Raw genomic sequence first — 19,441 nt, forward strand, 5'->3', positions numbered from 1 at the left:
AAAGCTGCATAACGCGGCTCAATCTGACGTCCAACTTCAACACCACCACCCATTGCGTTAGGGGCACGTTATGCGACCTTAACGTCCCCTAAAATGCAACGTCTTGGTGCGAAAGAGGCCTAAAAGACAGAGTGTGTTTTTAAAACTGAAACTGTAACTGACTGATGTAATGTTATTAAAAAAGCTATATAACTAAAAATAAGTATATGAGACTCCTTTATTTGCTACTAATGTTCTATTCCTTATCCGTACTACACATACAATTATATCAAACCTTTTTTTCGCATCAGGTTTGTTTTAAAGCAAACCTGTACTGGTCGGGGTACAGAAAGTTACTATAGAACCCTGCGTTGCTAGGAGGAAACCTTTGGATAGTCCAGAGGTAACCTGTGTCCTCCTCGGCACCCCCTCTGCTGGCCGGGACTCTCTGACAGTTCGCAGCCACACCCTACTTCATGAATGAAGGTGGCCGTACTGCGCCTGTGGGACGGCTGCGCCTGCGCAGTAGCACAGAGCCGTTTGCAAACAGGCGACTTGAACTTACTGCACAGGCACGGCTATACTCACGCAGGTGCCGTACTGTCATGCGGCTGCAGGAACATACCTGACAAGCACTGTCTATATCTGCATTTCTTTATTATACTCTGTACATGTAAGGGTTGTTTAACTGTTGCTTACATGACTGCGGTGTTCTCCTCAATTATTAGTGTTTAACCCTTTAGCAGCCAATTTAGTTAGAGGTTTTCAAGTGCTCCAGGCCAATTCATTTTCACATACTTTTTAATATCTTATTTGTTACATTTGCTTGCTACTAATATGTACTGCTGTAACATGTATTTATGATCATCTGTCACTAGGGGGCAGTATAAGACAATAACAGAGGACTTCTGCTTTCAGTGTCTATATTTTCTGCTAGCAGAGAGAGGTCAAAGCATTCCAAGAATGTACAGCACTACAGATCAGATAACTGTATTGAAGCTGCTAATGGGTTAAAAAAATGTAATTTTGCTCCTCCAATCATAATGCAGCCTCACCACGGTCCAGTAGTTTCACACTCTCGCTGGTGGGGGATGGTTTGCTGTGGGAGGTGGAGGTGTTTGTGACCACACGGAAGACATATTGGTGCCCCTTGGTGAGTGCTGTAACACAATAGCTGGTCTCTTTCAGGTTAGCGATGACAGTCCATTGAGGAGAGCCCACAGCTTGCTGCTGAACAGAGTACGTAAGCTGAGCCAAATCTATGGGAAGAGAGTCATAATATGTAAATTATAACAACAACAACAACAACAAAACAGTTACAGTAAAAAGGAGAGCTCAGGTGTAACAATAAGCAAATAATTAATCATGTGTAACATATGGTATGAGGGCCACTACATGTACAGTATACAGTGTGATCTACATATTGCTCTTTTATGCTGCACACTCAAATTTTACCACAAGGTGGCACCAAAAATTGAATTTTGCACAGGAATCTGCAAATCCACAGTTAGGTGGCAGCGTATATGCGGAGTTCCCTTTTAACCAAATCATTAAAGGGATAATAAAATAACAGCAAAGTGTACTGATAATAGAACAAAACAAGAAAAAAACGAAAAATAAATGCACACAACTTACAATGCTAATGCCTGGTGTACAGCAGAAAGTATGTCAGGCAGACAAGCAGATCATGGATGCATGGTGGATACATACCTATAGCGGGGTCCAGTCTTTTAGGGGGGTTCCATTTCAATTTCACTACTTTGCCGGTGACAGAGGTTATAACGGGAGGACCGTCCGGAGGGGTGGGCACCACGTCTGGCACAGGAAACAGATAATACTTTAGTTATGATACCAGACAGAAAGCATTGCAACTGAAAAATGTGACATACTACAATCACGTATAGCAACCCCTCCTCCAAATCCAGCAGCCCGCCCTAGGCGGGGGCCTGTGTGGCCATCCCAGAAATCCAGGCTTGCTCATCAGGACCGGATATAGCACTAGGCCCGATAGGCATGATCCTACAGGTGCCAGTCTGTTGAGAGGCAGCTCACCATCCTGGGGTCATGCTGATATCACTGGTGTAGAGCACAGACAGCTGAATGAATGGGCTCAGTGAGACTGCCGATTCAGCTCTTCCATCCAGCTCTGTATCCAGGGTTGATAACCTCCATGCTGTCTCAGGATGGAAAACGCCAGCATGCTGGGCAGGGGAGGGGAGGGAGAGGTGACGGATGAGCCGACAGGAAATGCAGGAAACTAGCACACTTGCAGTGCGGCTCAGCATGCAAAGCGCCCTTCACATCAGGACAGGTGGAGGCCATAATTTCGGCAAGTAGAATGTCTATGCCTATAGGCTCCTGAGATGTAAATCCAATCGGGGGCCTAACCAGGGGCGTAGCAATAGGGGGTGCAGAGACAGCAACCGCATCGGGGCCCTTATTCAACTACAGTATTAGCTCTCTATTGGTCCTGTGCTCATAATAATCACTTCTATAGATACTTTGAATAGTGGTAATCATTAACAAGCTGCTCCCCATCCCCTTCTTGCACCTCTGACACTGTAGTTGCCATTGGCAGGTTTTGGTGCGCCGTATCAATTGTTATGTATAGAGTGCTTGGGGGGGCCCCATTGTAAAACTTGCATTGGGGCCCACAACTCCTTAGCTACCCCACTGGGCGTAAATACATAGTGGCGCCCCCCCAGAGATCTTTCGACCGGGAGCCTTAATTATAAAAAAAAAGAATAATGAGATAGCAGTGTAAAGGAGGTAGCGGTACACTTACCTCCTATCAAATGACTCAGGCAGTTGATATTTAAAAGACTTTTTTTGGTCACTTATTTTTTTTTTTAAACTCAAAGGTGTGACACGTTTTGTGGGATGCAGGCCGCTTCATCAGGCAAAGAAGTAAGTATCTTTACCAAAGATTAGGTGTGCTAGATGCCTCTGTGAAAAAATTATTTTCACAGAGGCATCTAGCACACCTAATCCTTGGTAAGGCCCTTTTCTACTAGCCACGATTTGCTTGAACAAGCGGATCGCTGGCGTTTTACCGATCGCTAGTGCACCATGATTTACATGTAAATCACAGTGCACTTTTTCCATTAGCGCATTTCGATTTTTCCCTGAGTGCAATCGTAGTGCTGCATGATTATTGCCAAGATTGCGTTTCGCTCTTCCAACGGTGAATGTCGCAATCGCGTTGAGTGGAAAAAGAAGCTTTTGCAAGCGTAAACCCATTTGCGGTTGCACTTGCAAGTGGAAAAGAAGCCTAAAGATATTCCCCAAATTTGTCTGATGAAGCGGACTGCATCCTGTGAAATGCATTGCATCTTGGTGTTTTCCCTCCTTCCTCTACAGAAAGCAACTTCAGCTAGCTCGAGTGGGGTTAAGTCTAATCTACCCACCTGCCTTTTCAGTGGTTGCCTTGGAGGCAACCTGGACTTGGGAGTATAATATCATATTATACGTCCTGGTATTGGGCTCTCGGTTGTCTTCTTCTACAGGTCCTCATCGCTCCCCTTCAGTGTACAAGTGATGTGCAGCCAGCCAATCACTGTGCGGCTTCTGTCCCATGTCATGTGACAGGGACAGAAGCCGCATAGTAATTGGCTAAATCCACGCCACTTGTACACTGAAGGGGATCGAAGAGGGCTTGTATCGCCTGGGAGAACACAATGTACCGCTCTTCTTACCCATTGGCTCAGGCCCCCTCAAGCTGCTGCCTCTGCCTGAAGGCGGTTGGAGTTGTGAGGGCGATTGTCACACTGGTGAATCCACCCCAGTCAAAAGTCCATATTACTACAAACTGACACCATAGCGCCAATGACAGACTGCCTCTGAAGATATTCTGACTATGGAGCGACTATTGTCCTCCTTACCTGTGACGTATAGGTGAGCGTAGCACGCAGCCTTGCCAACCTTGTTTGAGATGACGCTCTTGTAGACGCCGGCGTGGGAGTGGCTTACACTCGGGAAGATGAGACGATGGATGTCCTTATCTATAAAAGAAGATAAGATAGAAAACTATTTGAAAAGAACAGCCAAAATTACAATATTATATCAAATGAATGGCTGTCCAGGCGCATACGTAATAAATGGCGCCTGGAAATTTGGCCGCCGAGGAAAGTGGATAGTAGAATATAGGTTAAATTACCAATATTCTACTATTAAAGTGTAAAGAAGGATCATAAAATATGGGTTTTAAATACCGATATTTTACTATAACTAGACGTAACCCTACTCTAACACAGAGCACTCCGCCCCTGGCACCTAACCCTAACTGCCTCCCCCCTACCCCTGCACATATACCCTATCTAGCGCCTAACCACCCTCCCTGCGCATATACCCTACCTGACATCAAACCCTAACCAGCAACCCCACCTGCACAAACACCCTACCCGACGCCTAACCCTCACCCCCCCTCCCCCGCATACACACACCCTACCTGATGCCTAACCTTTCCCCCCTGCACAAATACCCTACTTAATGCCTAACCCTAATCCTCCCTTCCCCCCCCTGCACAGACACCCTACCCTACCTGACGCCTAATCCCACCCCCCACCCCCCCAGGTCACCGCACATAGTTGGTAATGATGTAATTCCGCTTTCAGATATTGCTGGCGGACAAATTACAGTATTTTAAAAGTAATTTGAGCTCCATATTTTGACGGCGCCCAAGTTACTCACCGAGCATCAATATAGCTGTAATTTCTATTACGGCCTATGGTGGAGCCGGCTACAAATCTCCTGTATTGTTTTAATAGAGCTTGCCCCTGCATGCCTAACTTTAACCCCCTGCCACCAATCGCTGCCCCCACCCCAAAAATAAAACAAAAACGTATTTTTTGGGACGCCACCATTTGCCATCCAATCAAAACACGCATTGAGCGATAATATTGGGCACCCAAATTATGCCTCAATTCTGCTATTTCAATGGGCGCCTACGGCGGTGCCCAAACTTCCACCAACTATTAGCGGGCGCCCACAATTTCCTGCTTCCTGTTCAGGAACTTTCCACTCTATTGCAGTCAATTTTAACTGTAATAAAGCATCCACATGTCTACACATTGGCTGAGCTGGTCTCCTGCTTTTTATTCCGCCCTAGGTGGAGATACTGTGTGTGCAGCCAACAAACAGGCCCTGTATCTGCTTCAGGGTGGGAATACAAATCTTTGATAGTGGAGGGAAGGGCAATCCCAAAGGCTGATCATTACACATACTTGTTAGGAAAACATTCTTTGATGGGGACATACAGACAATAAAGGGTCGCTTTTTTCCCTAAAGGTACACTTTCAGTGTTCTCCAACCTTCGTAAACCAGCCCTGAGCATTTATCCATGTTTTACACAATTTATTGTCACATCAGAAGAGAAGGTCCTCACATTGGGTCATCCGGCGGTCGTCCGTGCTCTGGATCTTCTTCCCGTTGTGGTACCAGGTGATGGTCGGGTATGGTAAGCCTGTGACTTGACACTCCAGCTGGACCTCGCGGGACTCCACCACATCCAGGTCCTGCAGAGGGCGCAGGAAGTCCGGCATGAGCACGCCCTCCACCTCAGTGTCCTGCACCTCCGGCTCCTCCGGGATGGAAGGCATCTTCTCCAGCTTGGATCTGAAGGACGTAGTGACATTAAAGAGGTGAAGTCTAAACTGTGCTGATATATGGTGACCTTACTGACATCATTTCATGATCCATGACACAATCCCTCTAAATACTTTTATATTACTACATATTCCCCAGTAGGATCAATGAGCTGCTTTCAGTTTAAGTTGAGTTTTGGTCAACCCAAGCTGAATTAAACTCAAACAGTGCACATGAGAAAACAAGGTGAATGTAAGTTCTTAAAGTATTATTCACTTAAAGGGAACCTGTAGCGAGTACAATTATTTAAAATAAACACATGACGTAGCTGCAAATGTATATTACATACTAACCTCACCATCAGTTTCTCTCAGAAGCTCACCATTTTCTGCTTACAGTGATCCCTTCCAGTTCTGACAATATTTTGTCAGAACTGAAATATACCAGTTGCTGTCAGTTATATATCAGCAGCTGTCAGTTACAACCGAATGTTCAAGGTAAAGTCCATGTTTCCCTATGGCTCAAGTGGGTGCAGTGGCGTAGCTATGGAGCTCGGGGCCCCGGTGCGAGTTTTACATTGGGCCCCCCCAAGCACTCTATACGTAACACTTGATACGGCGCAACAAAACCTGCCAAGGTCATCTACAGTGTTAGAGGTACAAGAAGGGGATGGGGAACAGTGTGTTAATGATTACTAACGTTCAAAGCATCTATAGAAGTGATTATTACCACCACAGGACCAATAAACAGCTTATACTTTGGTTTAGGAAAGGCCCCATGGGGCCCCTCTGCCTCAAGGGCCCCGATGCGGTCGCTACCTCTGCAACCCCTATTGCTACGCCCCTGAGTGGGTGATGTTACAGTTTAACAGTGTGCTGCTGACCAGGAAGCTGTTATGGGGTAATGGCCATTTTTAAAATGGTGGACGAAGAATTCCATTGATCACAGTGGACAAATGGGACGCAGGAGAGGAGAAAGAGGTTGAGGAGTAGACTACATGGGAGGTAAGTATGACCCGTGTATGGTTATTTTGACTTTTTATTTTCAGTTCAGATTCTCTTTAAAGGGGTACTATGGTGAAAAATTTTAAAATTTAAAATATGTGCAAACATATACAAATAAGAAGTACACTTTTTCCAGAATAAAATGAGCCATAAATGACTTTTCTCCTATGTTGCTGTCACTTACAGTAGGTCGTAGAAATCTGACAAATGGACAGGTTTTGGACTAGTCCATCTCTTCATAGGGGATTCTCAGCAAGGCTTTTATTCTTTATAAAGGTATTCCCTAAAAAGAATTTAAACAATGATGCTGGCCAGCCTCCCTGCTCGCTACACAGTTTTTGGGCAGTTGGACAGAGCAACTGCCATTCACTAAGTGCTTTTGAAAATAAATAATTCCCTCAGAATCCCCTTATGAAGAGATGATCTAGTCCAAAACCTGTTACTTCTGTCAGATTTCTACTACCTACTGTAAGTGACAGCACTGCTTCGTGGTGTACGGAAGTGCACGTAAGCGTAAAAATCTGCCACGTCGTCAACTGTTTAAAAAACCCTGCATCCCCATAGACTAACATGACTTCACACAGGTCGCCGCAGAAGACGCGCGGTAACGTAGTTTTGCGCTAGCATTAGATCCAGCACTTCCGGCGCAGCATTCCGCAACGTGGGAATGTAAACTATCCCATACGAATACATTAGGCTGTGGTAGCAGTGCAGAAATTTTGCTGTCAGCCACCCCATGACAAATCCTGCATTGTAAATGCATGTTAAATACATATATGGAAAAAAAACATAAAAAAACAAATGAGACCAAGGACTCTAGGTACATAGGAGCAACAGGAAAAGGCAGCTGCTCAAACTCCCTGTTTGGAATACTTACATGTGTGAGGAGGTGGAGAGTCGGGGTTCCTCCACGTACAGTTCTGCAGAGCACTCATCTTCTCCATGCTGGTTGCAGGCGGTGACTGTGTACTGACCCTCATCTTCAGTGGACACGTGGGTGATAAGCAGGGTGTGATGCCCCCTTTCTTTCAGGATGTGGACTGTCTCAGTCTCTTCCACTGGTTGGCCTGTCAGTACAGAATTTGTAGGATTTGGAGTTAAAGGAACACTATCAATCAACATGTTTTTTTTTCAATTGATATAGGAATAGTTAGGGAAGTGCTGCTAAGTACTGGTGTATACATTTCACTGCTTATCTGTTTGTTTACAGTTATCAAAGTCCTTTCACACTTTACACACCACTAAATATGAGGGGCTACTTAATCTTGAGGGGAGGTGGGATTCCATCACACTACATCTGTTAACCCTGTATGTGAGAAAGCTCTCATTAGCTAAACTGCAGTTGCCTGTGTCTGTCTGAATGAACTTTCTACAATGAGAGCAAAGGGAATGTATCTTGTTTGTAATTGTGTGTGAAACCTGACATCCAAGGCTTTTCATATACAGTAACTCTGCAGTCTGACATGCAAATAACAGTGTAATATTGATTCAGAGCTTCACCTTTGCAAATGAAACATTCAAAAATCTACACCCAATGAATTACAGCTTTTGCCTCTGATCTTTAACATGAAAAGTAGGAAAATGTTTACATAGCTACTTAGACATTATTTGCATATTGTCACTTTAGAACACTTAGTTTGATAGAGTTCCTTTAAACGCTAATGAGGGGAAAAGTCCTTTTAAAAAGTTCAGAATTCTGAAACAACTTTCTCTAATGGCTCCTTATAAATTTCTGCAAAACATACCATATGCTATGGTATTCAGCGCTGCGTAATATGGTGGCACTTTATAAATACAATAAATAAATAAATGGCATGAAAGGATCTATAATGCGCTATTACATAACAGTAACATTCACATGTAGAAAGAGTCTACCAAAAGTATTTAAAAAAAAACACCTATGTACAGGTATCAGTAACCAAACCTGCACAATAGTGAGGCCATTTAAAAGAGAATTTCAAGTAAGAGGAATACGGAGGCTGCCATCTTCATTCTCTAACAAGCAGTGCCAGTTGCCTGACTTCTGCGGTGAACAGTTGCATAAGTCATTGGCCCAGAATAAGCAGCCGATCAGATGGTTTGACTCCACTGGCTGCATGCTTTGTTGCACCTGAGTGACTCAAAAACAAAAGCTGAGCATGACAGCCAGGCAACTGGCATTGTTTACAAGGGAATCAAGATGGCTGAGTCGTATTACTCTCACTTCAGATTGCCATTAAAGTAAACCTGAGATAGGGAAAAATTAAAAAAAATGTATACATACCTGGGGCTTCCTCCAGTTCGCTCCGGCCTGATCGCCCTTTCGATGCTGTCCTCCGCAGTCTCCGCAAATTGTCCTGGAAAGTCCTCCGGTCTGGGGCATACTGCACATGCGCAGCCTGGCCGTAGGCACACCCCTGTTGCGCTCCAGTGGCTTGGAGAGTTTTGCGCCTGCGCAGAAGTACTGTGCAGGTGCAGAACGCTCCCGGGCAATGGAGCACAACAGGTAGTGCGCACAGCCAGATTGCGCCTGCGCCGACTAATAATTATGTATAAATGATTTAGTCAGTGTTTTCCCATCGTAAAATCTTTCCTCTCCCTAATTTACATTCTGACATTTATCCCATGGTGACATTTTTACTGCTGGCAGGTGATGTCGCTGCTGCTTTTTTGGCAGTTGGAAATAGCTGTAAACATCTATTTCCCACAATGCAATGAGATTCACAGACAGGAAACTGCCAGGACCATGGTCCTCACAGTTTCCTGTGGGAGGGGTTTCACCGCAATATCAGCCATACAGAGACCCCTGATGATCCGATTGTGAAAAGGAGTAGATTTTTCATGTATCAGCAACTGATTGTAACCAAAGTTTCTTTGTGTCGGAAGGCACTAACCGAAGTGAGTCCAGGTGACGGCAGGCGGCGGTGTGCCGCTGATTTTACAGTCCAGCCTGGCGGTGCGGCCCTCCACAACATCCCGGTCCTGCATCTTCCTGGTGAAGAGGGGCGCCAGCGAGGGGTGGACGGTCAAAATGGCGCTGCAAGTCAGCTCCTCTGCAGGGGAAAGAGGGAGGGAGGGACAGCGAACAGGGACAGGTGTAAGTTCAACAAGTAAATCCCCCAACTGTCACAACTGTCCACAAATAAAAGAAATATGCTAAAGTTACTAATGACCTATTTATAAATTATTTTTTTCTTGACCTTTCAAAACCATTTCCCCATATTTCTTAACCATATTTATAAAACAGAGAAAAAAACAGTCCCAGTAAATATATTTAAGTGTAAAAACAGCGGGCTCTTCTGATATACGGCACAGTGAAAAAGTGGTGAATAATAGCATAAAAGGAGGACAGAAACCTTAAAGGGAACCTGAAGCAAGTAAAATTATTAAAAATAAACACATGACGTAGCTGTAAAATTATATTACATACTAACCTCACCGTCAGTTCCTCTCAGAAGCTCACCATTTTCTTCTTACAGTGATCCCTTCCAGTTCTGACAATATTTTGTCAGAACTGAAATATACCAGTTGCTGTCAGTTATATATCAGCAGCTGTTACAACTGACAGTGCAAGGTAATGTCCTTGTTTCCCTATGGCTCAAGTGGGTGATATTGCAGTTTAACAGTGTGCTGACCAGGAAGCTGTTAGGGGGTAATGGCCATTTTTAAAATGGAGGATGGAGAATTCCATCGATCAGTGGACAAATGGGACGCAGGAGAGGAGAAAGAGATTGAGGAGTAGACTACACAGGAGATAAGTATGACCTGTGTATGGCTATTTTGACTTTTTATTTTCAGTTCAGGTTCTCTTTAAGCTTCGTACACAAACGCAATTAAAATCGTTCAAAAATGAACACTGAATGATTGATGAACATTAATCGTTCAAATGTCATTGCAAAATTAGCACTGAACCACCCCAGCAGACCACGATTATGGTCCAATAGAATGATTCATAATGATGGATCAGTTTGGTCGATGATCGGTAGAAAACACAGTTATTGAACGATCATTTCATTCAAAACCTTCGTGCTATGTACATCCGGATCCTCAGTTTTGAACTTCCGGTAGGAATCCATCGATAGACCATCGTTATATTATTGTTGACTTCACTTGAGTCATGTCCTCAGATGGCAATCGTTCGTTTGGGGATCATTTGTTTTTCAATGACGGTTATTAAAGGGATACTGTAGGGGGTCGGGGGAAAATGAGCTGAACTTACCCGGGGCTTCTAATGGTCCCCCGCAGACATCCTGTGTTGGCGCAGTCACACACCGATGCTCCGGCCCCGCCTCCAGTTCACTTCTGGAATTTCTGACTTTAAAGTCAGAAAACCACTGCGCCTGCGTTGCCGTGTCCTCGCTCCCGCTGATGTCACCAGGAGTGTACTGTGCAGACACAGACCATACTGGGCCTGCGCTGTGCGCTCTTGATGACATTAGCGGGATCGAGGACACGGCAACGCAGGCGCAGTGGTTTTCAGACTTTAAAGTCTGAAATTCCAGAAGTGAACCGGAGGCGGGGCCGGAGCATCGGTGAGTGGCTGCGCCAACACAGGATGTCTGCGGGGGACCGTTAGAAGCCCCGGGTAAGTTCAACTCATTTTCCCCCGACACCCCCCCCCCCCCCTACAGTATCCCTTTAAGCATGTGTACGTAGCCTAAGTGGGGGATGTGTGTTTGGGAAATCTGCCCTCTGTGCCTCCGCTGTGAACCAGCGATGAGAGAATGTGGCCATTTTTGTTTTCACCATCATTTTGGTGGAAGCATCCAATTTTCGCACAGATCAGAATATTCGTTAAAATATCTGGGCACGAGAAAACATATTCCCCAAGTGCTTTGAAGTCTTCTAGCATGAGCAAATACAGCAAATACGCTTTTGCGCAGATGGGTATATATAATATGAATAAAAATGTATTGGGAAGTGAAAACACACTTTACCTACGAAAATGTGTATCTTGCGAAAATCCATTCTTTTTTAGAAAAAAATATAAAAATCAGGGAAAAATGCATATTTCTATGCCAAAATGACTTTGGTGAAAATTTAAGCTCATCCTTTGTTTGTACCATCACGGTGGTAAAAAAAAATCCAATTGCGGCGGGGTGAACCGGAAATATTCTCCAAATTAGCACATGAAATACGTGTCAAACAAATGGTGATAATTACGCCATGTAAGCAGCATTTTTATAAATATGGTAAACAAAAATATGGTGGTATTTATCATCATAAAGTTGGACCTGTTCCCAGCTTTACACATTGGCCTTCAAACCTTTAATAAAGACCTTTAATTTTTCAGAGAATATTTGAAATGAAACCAGCTGAGGATTGGAATAAAGTGGTTTTCTCTGGTTATAAGCAAATGCCTTTCTCAAACCACTAACCACAATGTAAGGTAAAAATGTAACTTAACTGTCAGCTGAGGGATGAATGAAATTCTTGGACTGGTGTCGGACCCAACTGACTAGCAATGAGTCCGAAATGGGTTCAGAATAACCCAACAGTCAGCTGAGAGATGAGTACAGTTCCTCTGCTCATGCACCTTACTGCTACCCGACCCAACTCGGTAACAATGACTCGGTAGATCAGAATTACCCAACAGTCAGCTGAGAGATGAGTAAAATTCCTCTGCTCATGCACCTTACTGCTACCTGGCCCAGCTCGGTAACAATGACTCGGTAGATCAGAATTACCTAACAGTCAGCTGAGAGATGAGTAAAATTCCTCTGCTCTGGCAACTTAGGGCCAGTTCACATTTGAAGTGCAGATTATGGCTCAAAATTTTGAGTTTTTACTGGGATCAATTGAACGAGAATCACAACACAATCGCCCCCGATTGACTCAAATCGCAAAAGCTGCAATCAGAATGTATCCATAGGGATACAGTAGCAGCAGCACTTTGCTGATCGCTGGCGATCAGCAAAACGCTACCAAAGCGCCAAGAGTGAACCAGCCCTTAGAGCTATTCGACCTAAATTGGTAACAGTGGGGTTGATTCACTATCGCTATAGCTCCCCTTACTGCACGCTTAGCCTGCCTTATCAGAGTTAACATGCCTTATCAGCGTTAACATGCCTTATCAGCGTAGCATAGCGAGCGCTACAAACTTATGCCTGCTAATTGGCAATGATGAGAGCTTCACTCTTCCTGCCCTGAGCCCCTGCAGGTCCAATCACTTTACAGGACATTATCCCCGCACTTTGATTGGCCCAATAGGCTGTCACTTGACAGGAAACGTGACAGGCAGCCTATTGGGCCATTCAAAGTGCGGGGATAATGTCCTGTAAAGGCATGCGAACTCTGATAAGGCATGCTATCGCTGATAAGGCATGCTAAGCGTGCAGTAAGGGGAGCTATAGTGATAGTGAATCAACCCCACTGACTCAGTAATGGCTTATGAATAACCCAACAGTCAGCTGAGAGAGTTCCTCTGCTCAGGCACCTTACTGCTACCCGACCCAACTCTTTCACGTGGTATATTTCCGGTGTTGTATCATAGTCCATGCTTACATTGTTTATCTAATAACAAAAACATAGATATATTAATAGGCATAAAATTGTTACAGTATAATGTTCCTTGTCAAACCACTAAATGCACCAAAGCAACAAATTCAGTTAAAAACGAAATAATATACAATCAACAATGACTTCCTCAAGTGGTGCAATTTTAGCAAACGATCATATTTTCAATAAAATCTTATAGATCGAAATAAATGATCATATTTAATTGATCCACAGCACGAAAGAATGCAAACTATTTTAATTATATAATTATAGCAGAGGCGTACTTACAATTCATGGGACTCCTCCCAGCAAAACTTTGATTGTGCTGCTCCCCTGCAGTTACACCTCTGAATTATAGGCTAGACTTGCTTGACAGTTTTTCGTGTATACAATGTAACTTTCTCAGGAGCTTATCATATATCACATTCATTTCCTTTAGGGAAATCAAGCAGCTTGGGGTGACCCAAACCACTAAGAATGTATAAGCGGTTCTGGATGCTAGCCTGGCCCTACAGGGGTGTAAAGAGATCATTTGTATATTCAGTAGTGGTGCATTGTGGGTAACCACACATGTTCACTTAAAGCTGAATTGTTGCAAGTTTCCTTCTGTTTTAAGCAGGCAAATCACACCAAGCATTGCTTTTTTAGCAGTAGGGCTTTTTGGCCTCTTTTAGCCCCCTATACATTCCTAGTGGTTAGGGTCACCCTGAGCTGCTTGGTTACTCTGTTGTACTGGTCCAAGTCCCTATCTCATTCAGCCATATCAATCCCTGCCGTGCGCTGATGAGGACCAAAAGTCTGAAACAGGCTGCTTGCATGTGGGGTTGATATGACTGTGTAAAATGTATAGCTATAGGCTTACTATACACCAGCGGTTCTGGATGCTAGCCTGGCTTACAGGGGCATAAAGGTATAATTTGCATATTCAGTAGTGGTGCATTGTGGGTAACCACAAATGTTCACTTATAGCTGAATTATTGCAAGTTTCCTTCTGTTTTAAGCAGGCAAATCACACCAAGCATTGCCTTTAGTTATTGTTGCAGCCACATTCAGTTGCCAAAAGAAACCAATAAAAAAAGCAAACAACATGGGAACTGAAGATGATGAATGATACAAGGTTGGAAATATACCACTGAAAAGCCCTTCAACTGTCCTCATAGATTGGACATACAGCAGGTATCCTACATACGTTTTGTCTCACTTAGGCCCGGTTCACATTAGCTTTTCAGCCAAAAAGGATCCGGTGAGCGGATCCGGTCTCCGCTTCACTGGTTTCGGATGGCCCAGTTCACATTGAAAATGGAAAGTGAAAACGGATCAGATCAATGATTGATCGGATCCATTTTCACTCAATTTCGCTGGCAAATACATACCTAATCTTCTGTAGCAGCCGGCGGTAGAGGCTTCCTCTTCTTCCGCTGTGGCTACACAGCGCATCATGTGACTAGTCACATGACGCGTCAAGTAGTCACATGACGCGTCAAGTAGTCACATGACGTGGAAGAAGACGGAAGCCTCTACCGCCGGCTGCTACAGAAGATTAGGTATGTATAAACCCTCGCTCACCCACCCACACAGCTGCTGCACCCTCCCTCACCCTCCCGTCGCTCAGATTAGCGTTGGCCCGTGCCCCCATCCCCCGTGGAACGGTCCATTTCTTCACTAGTTTCTTCACCGTTTTACATTGCCCCGATGCTGCAGCATTTTTTTGTCCGGATCCCTTCCGCTGGGAAGAACGGTCCGGAAAATTAGGGCCTGCAGCATTATTTAGATCCGGTGAACGGACGTACGGAACGTATCCGTACCAACGGACGCATGTGAATGGATCCATAAGTTAACATTGAATCCATTGACATCCGTTCCATTTATACAGTATACGTTTCTGTTCCAATCCGCAAAAAAACACTATTGTGAACCGGGCCTTAGTACTGAAGCTAGGATAGGAGTGACAAACCTGATACTTTCACCCCCCCCCCCCCCCCCGCATGCAAAAATAGAACAGGATAATACATTTGAGCGCACATTACCTCTTGCCGTGCTCAGTTTGCAGGTGTAGATTCCGCTGTCGTCTTCATGGACGGAGTTGAGCAGCAGGAGGCACTGCTTGCCGTTGAAACGCATCTTGCAATCCAGCAGGGCTGGCTGCAGCAGCTTCCCCCGGAACATCCAGTCCACGTCCAGATCCGGGGGTCCCGACACCACACACTCAAACACAGCCGCCTCCCCAGCGCACACACACACATCCTGCAAGGGGGTCAACACCTCCAAGCTGGTACTGCCAGAGGAAGCTTCGATTGGCCACGAAACAACACAACGGCAAGACAAGACACAGTGACACGACAAAAGTGACCAACACGGGGGACAACACAAAGAGAGGGAAGATAAATGTTACGGCCGGATAAATGAACAGAAGACAGAGAGAGGCAGATGGACAGATGGAGTGATGGGGTGAAGAAGGAGGAGGAGGAGGAGGAGTAGAAAGAGAGACATTGAGGAGTTTACTTAAACAAGTAAAACAACATCATGAACAATACAAGTCTCAATGCTCCAAATAAATAAAAATTCAACCCAGTTAACGGGTCAAATTAAATGATAAAGCAGAAAATACAGACATTAAACAGATGAGGACTAGGGTGAAGGCCTCAGCCTTCTAATTTAGTATTTTCCAATGACGTCAGCTCCGTACAATAATAGAATGCCATGTGACACAGAGGATTTATAGTCCCCCTGGCCTGTATTTTCATGTGACTGCTTTATAATTTGACATTTCAATGGAGGATGATGTGAAGCATCGTTTGTCGACTCTGCTCCCCAGATCCCCCTTCCTGAGTCTTGGCTGAAGCCCATTCCCAGCATGCATCTCTGCTTCCTGTTATGTCAGAGTGGTCAGAGTGCCTGAAGCCAAATTAGAGCCAGGGGGCAGAAATTCTTGTAGCAGGGGGTGTAACTACAAATCAGGGGAAAAAATGGTGTCCTCCCCCTAAGTTTACACCACTTTACCTCTCTTAAGGGGACCTCCATCATCAGGGTTCAAACAACAAGTGTGGCCATGCTGATTCTCCCCCCCTCCTTCCCCCCACATAGCAGTGGGGAAAGTTGGAAGCTATAACTCACCCAAAAGCGTTTACTCTGGGGGTGGGGGTGGGGGAAGGTTGCTGTATTGGAGGGAGGTGACATCAGAAATGTGGTGACTTGCATGTCCCCTTTAAAGTGACACTGAATCGAAAGTATACTTTTGAGATGAATGGTAAGTGTAGTACGGATAATGAATAGAACATTAGTAGAAAAGAAGAGAGTCTTCTATTTATTTTCAGTTATTAGCTTTATTTATAACATTGCATCATTTTTGCAGTTTAGAAACCACACTGTATTTTAAGCTGTTGAAAAGAGCGGCGTTATAATGATCCTTTCAAATTTCTTGCAGTAAAACTTTATCTCAAGCTGTCTGTTTCTTGGCACTTAGGCTATTCAGAAAATGGGACTGAATTCCACCAAGTTAGCTAACTTGCTCAAAGAAGTTCTTTTGCATAGATAATTACTCAAGCATTTTTTTAACTCTTCCTGTACTGGAAAACAACATGAGACTTATTTTCTTTGCTACTAATGTTCTATATCTTAGCAGTACTACACATACAACTCATTATCTTATAAGTTTATTTTAGCTTCAGACTTGCTTTAAAAATGAACTGCAGTAACCAAGCTGATTCAATGCTTTTGTGGGGTTCCCCTTTATGAACACACGTCAACATTACGAGTGGTTCTCTTTAATTCTGCTGCACGCAGGGATCAGTAATGTCTCTCCATTACTGGCCGCGTGGCGGATTCTGTTTCAGGTCACCGAGGAGCGGAGTTGACAAACACTGACGCAGATAGTTTCCAATGCTCAGGATGGACTTTAAATGGACACATTCTAAAATAGGCACAACACAAGAAATACACATGGAAATTGCTTCCCCAGAGAACAGAACTACGGCACGCTGTGTGGTGACATCAGCCTAACCAGGGTGACTAATGGCAGACACTCTGTCACGAGCGGGCATTTACTGTATATGACTCTGAATCAACACTGACTTAAAGTGGACCTGAACTCACAACGTCCTCTCTCTGCTCTAAAAGATAAACAACAGCATAATAACCTTTACAGAAAAACATTTCTTTGCTATAGTTGACAGAACTCCTGCAATTAATCTGCAGTGTGTCTTCTTCCTGCTTTCGTGGAAGCAGACAAAGGGTTAAAGGGGTTCTGTAGTGGTTATTAAAAAACAAAAAGTGTCACTTACCTGGGGCTTCTCGTGCCCCGGCTCACTTCCCAACTATTTGTCTAACTAGACGAATGCCATTGCGCCTGCGTGGCCATGCATGTCCTCGCTCCCGCTTGCGTCTCCGGGAGCTTCCTGCGCAGATGCAGTATGAAGTTTTCTCGTACTGTGCCCGTGCAGGAAGCTCCCAGAGGCGAGGGCGCAGTGGTATTCGTCTAGTTAGACAAATAATTGGTAAGTGACCCACGGTGGGGGCAGGAAGTTCCTTGAGTGATGGCGCAGGACAAGATGTCTGCAGGGGGCCGGTAGAAGCCCCGGGCTTTTTGGTCCCTTTTATCCCCCTATACATTCTGAGTGGTTTGGGTCACCCTGAGCTGCTTGGTTACTCTGTTGTACTGGTCCAAGCCCTATCTCATACAGCCATATCAATCCCTGCCTTGTACTGATGAGGACCAAAAGCCTGAAACAGGCTGTCTACATGTGGGTTTGATATGGCTGTGTAAAACTTAAAGCTATAGGCTTGCTATACACCAGCGGTTCTGGATGCTTGCTTTACTTAACAACGGGGAAAAGGGATAATTTGCATATTTAGTAGTAGTGCATTGTGGGTAACCACAAATGTTCATTTATAACTGAATTATTGCAAATTTCCTTCTGTTTTAAGAAGGCAATTACACCAAGCTTTGCTTTTTTAGTAGGAGGGCTTTTTGGTTCCTTTTATCCCCCTATACACTCCTAGTAGTTTGGGTCACCCTGAGCTGCTTGGTTACTCTGTTGTTTTTAAAAGACACACAACAGAACGCCTTTAACATCCTGCATTTATATATTAGCGGTGTCTGCTAAGAATTGCCTAATTTTTGTGCTGACACAGCTAAGAGATCAAATTACAGTTGTGATTACTTACATATGAGGGGGAATTAGACAGGCTCTTATCTCTAAAAACACATAGGGTGCATTTTTAACTGTGTTTTCCTTGAGTCCCTTGCAAGAGTTCAGATCCACTTTAATGCTGGGAATACACCATACAATTTTCTGTTAGATTCTTCTGTTGTTGCCCAGATTTTCAGTGTATGCCCAGATTGTCTGTTAGAATGCATAGATTATTTTCTGTAGAGAATGGTCATTATCTCTGGTGCATTGTCTTCTGGTCATCTCCTGCTGAGTAGAACACTGCCTAATTGCTCGGCAGATAGATGGTAAGATAGATACATTTCCAACATGTTGAACTTTATCTATCTGGCAGGTAAATCTAACAGAAAATTGTATTGTGTATTCCCAGCATAAGTTGCTGTCATATAGTGAAGCTTTATCAGTGAGGCAGGGCTGTTTACTTATCTTATTTACTTTTTTGTTTACTAAGGGCTCTTTCACCGAAGCAGTACATTTGGGCTGATGCGCAAGTGGACTAATTGGGTGCCACCGTAGGCACCAATGTAAAATATCGGTAATTGGGCGCCGGAGCGGAAACCGGTAAATAGCGGGCACTGGTACAGTGCCTCCATATATGGAGCAGAGTGGGCGCCCAAATGCCAATATTTTTTTAGTTTTTTTTCAGAAGGGAGTGCAGCGGGGTGTAGGGGTGTGATTGGGTGTTAGGGTAAGGGTAACCAAAGCTAGGTTCACATTAACATCACAACACAAAATGACAACGCTACTTAACAAAAAAGTTGTAACGCACATTAATGCAGTATACAGTAGATACAGTGAAGCATACAGGCAATAATTAGTATGTGTGCGTTATAAATTTCCCTGGTGTCTAATGGCCCCCCTTCAGCTCCTATACAGTTCCCTGGTGTCTAGAGCCCCCCTTCCCCCCCCCCCCCCTATACAGTTCGGGAACCACTCGCCGGCGAACACCTCACCCTGTACTACTTCCAGGTCACTATGACCCGGAGTAGTGCGTCTTTGATCGCGTGCCTGTTGCCGGCAACTCTGCGCATGTGCGTGATGTCACTCATGACATCACGCACATGCGCAGAAAGTGCCCGGCAACAGCAGAGGTAACACATTGCTGCAGTAATAATACAACATTTAGAACGCGACGCTAGCTGTGAATGTCGCATAGCCTTTGCAGTGCGGTAAACAGCGTTATATGACTTTAGAACGCAGGACAATAACGTCCTACTGACTGTGAATCCA

At 44.5% G+C, this 19,441-nt stretch overlaps 1 protein-coding gene across 6 annotated transcripts in view; it reads right to left on the bottom strand.

Moving 5' to 3' along the window:
* SPEG (striated muscle enriched protein kinase) overlaps positions 1 to 19,441 on the bottom strand; it is a 369,258-nt gene that overhangs the window by 84,415 nt on the left and 265,402 nt on the right. For all 6 annotated transcript variants that reach the window (XM_068246025.1, XM_068246024.1, XM_068246023.1 and 3 more), the window contains 7 exons: positions 15,071 to 15,331; positions 9,440 to 9,598; positions 7,444 to 7,633; positions 5,363 to 5,592; positions 3,861 to 3,980; positions 1,690 to 1,794; positions 1,035 to 1,238 (listed from right to left, as the gene is read on the bottom strand). In XM_068246025.1, coding sequence (XP_068102126.1) covers positions 1,035 to 1,238; positions 1,690 to 1,794; positions 3,861 to 3,980; positions 5,363 to 5,592; positions 7,444 to 7,633; positions 9,440 to 9,598; positions 15,071 to 15,331 — 1,269 coding nt within the window. The remainder of the gene's footprint in view (positions 1 to 1,034; positions 1,239 to 1,689; positions 1,795 to 3,860; positions 3,981 to 5,362; positions 5,593 to 7,443; positions 7,634 to 9,439; positions 9,599 to 15,070; positions 15,332 to 19,441) is intronic.

This window comes from Hyperolius riggenbachi, chromosome 7 (genome assembly GCF_040937935.1).
Source record: "Hyperolius riggenbachi isolate aHypRig1 chromosome 7, aHypRig1.pri, whole genome shotgun sequence".
In the NCBI taxonomy this organism is placed as follows: domain Eukaryota; kingdom Metazoa; phylum Chordata; class Amphibia; order Anura; family Hyperoliidae; genus Hyperolius; species Hyperolius riggenbachi.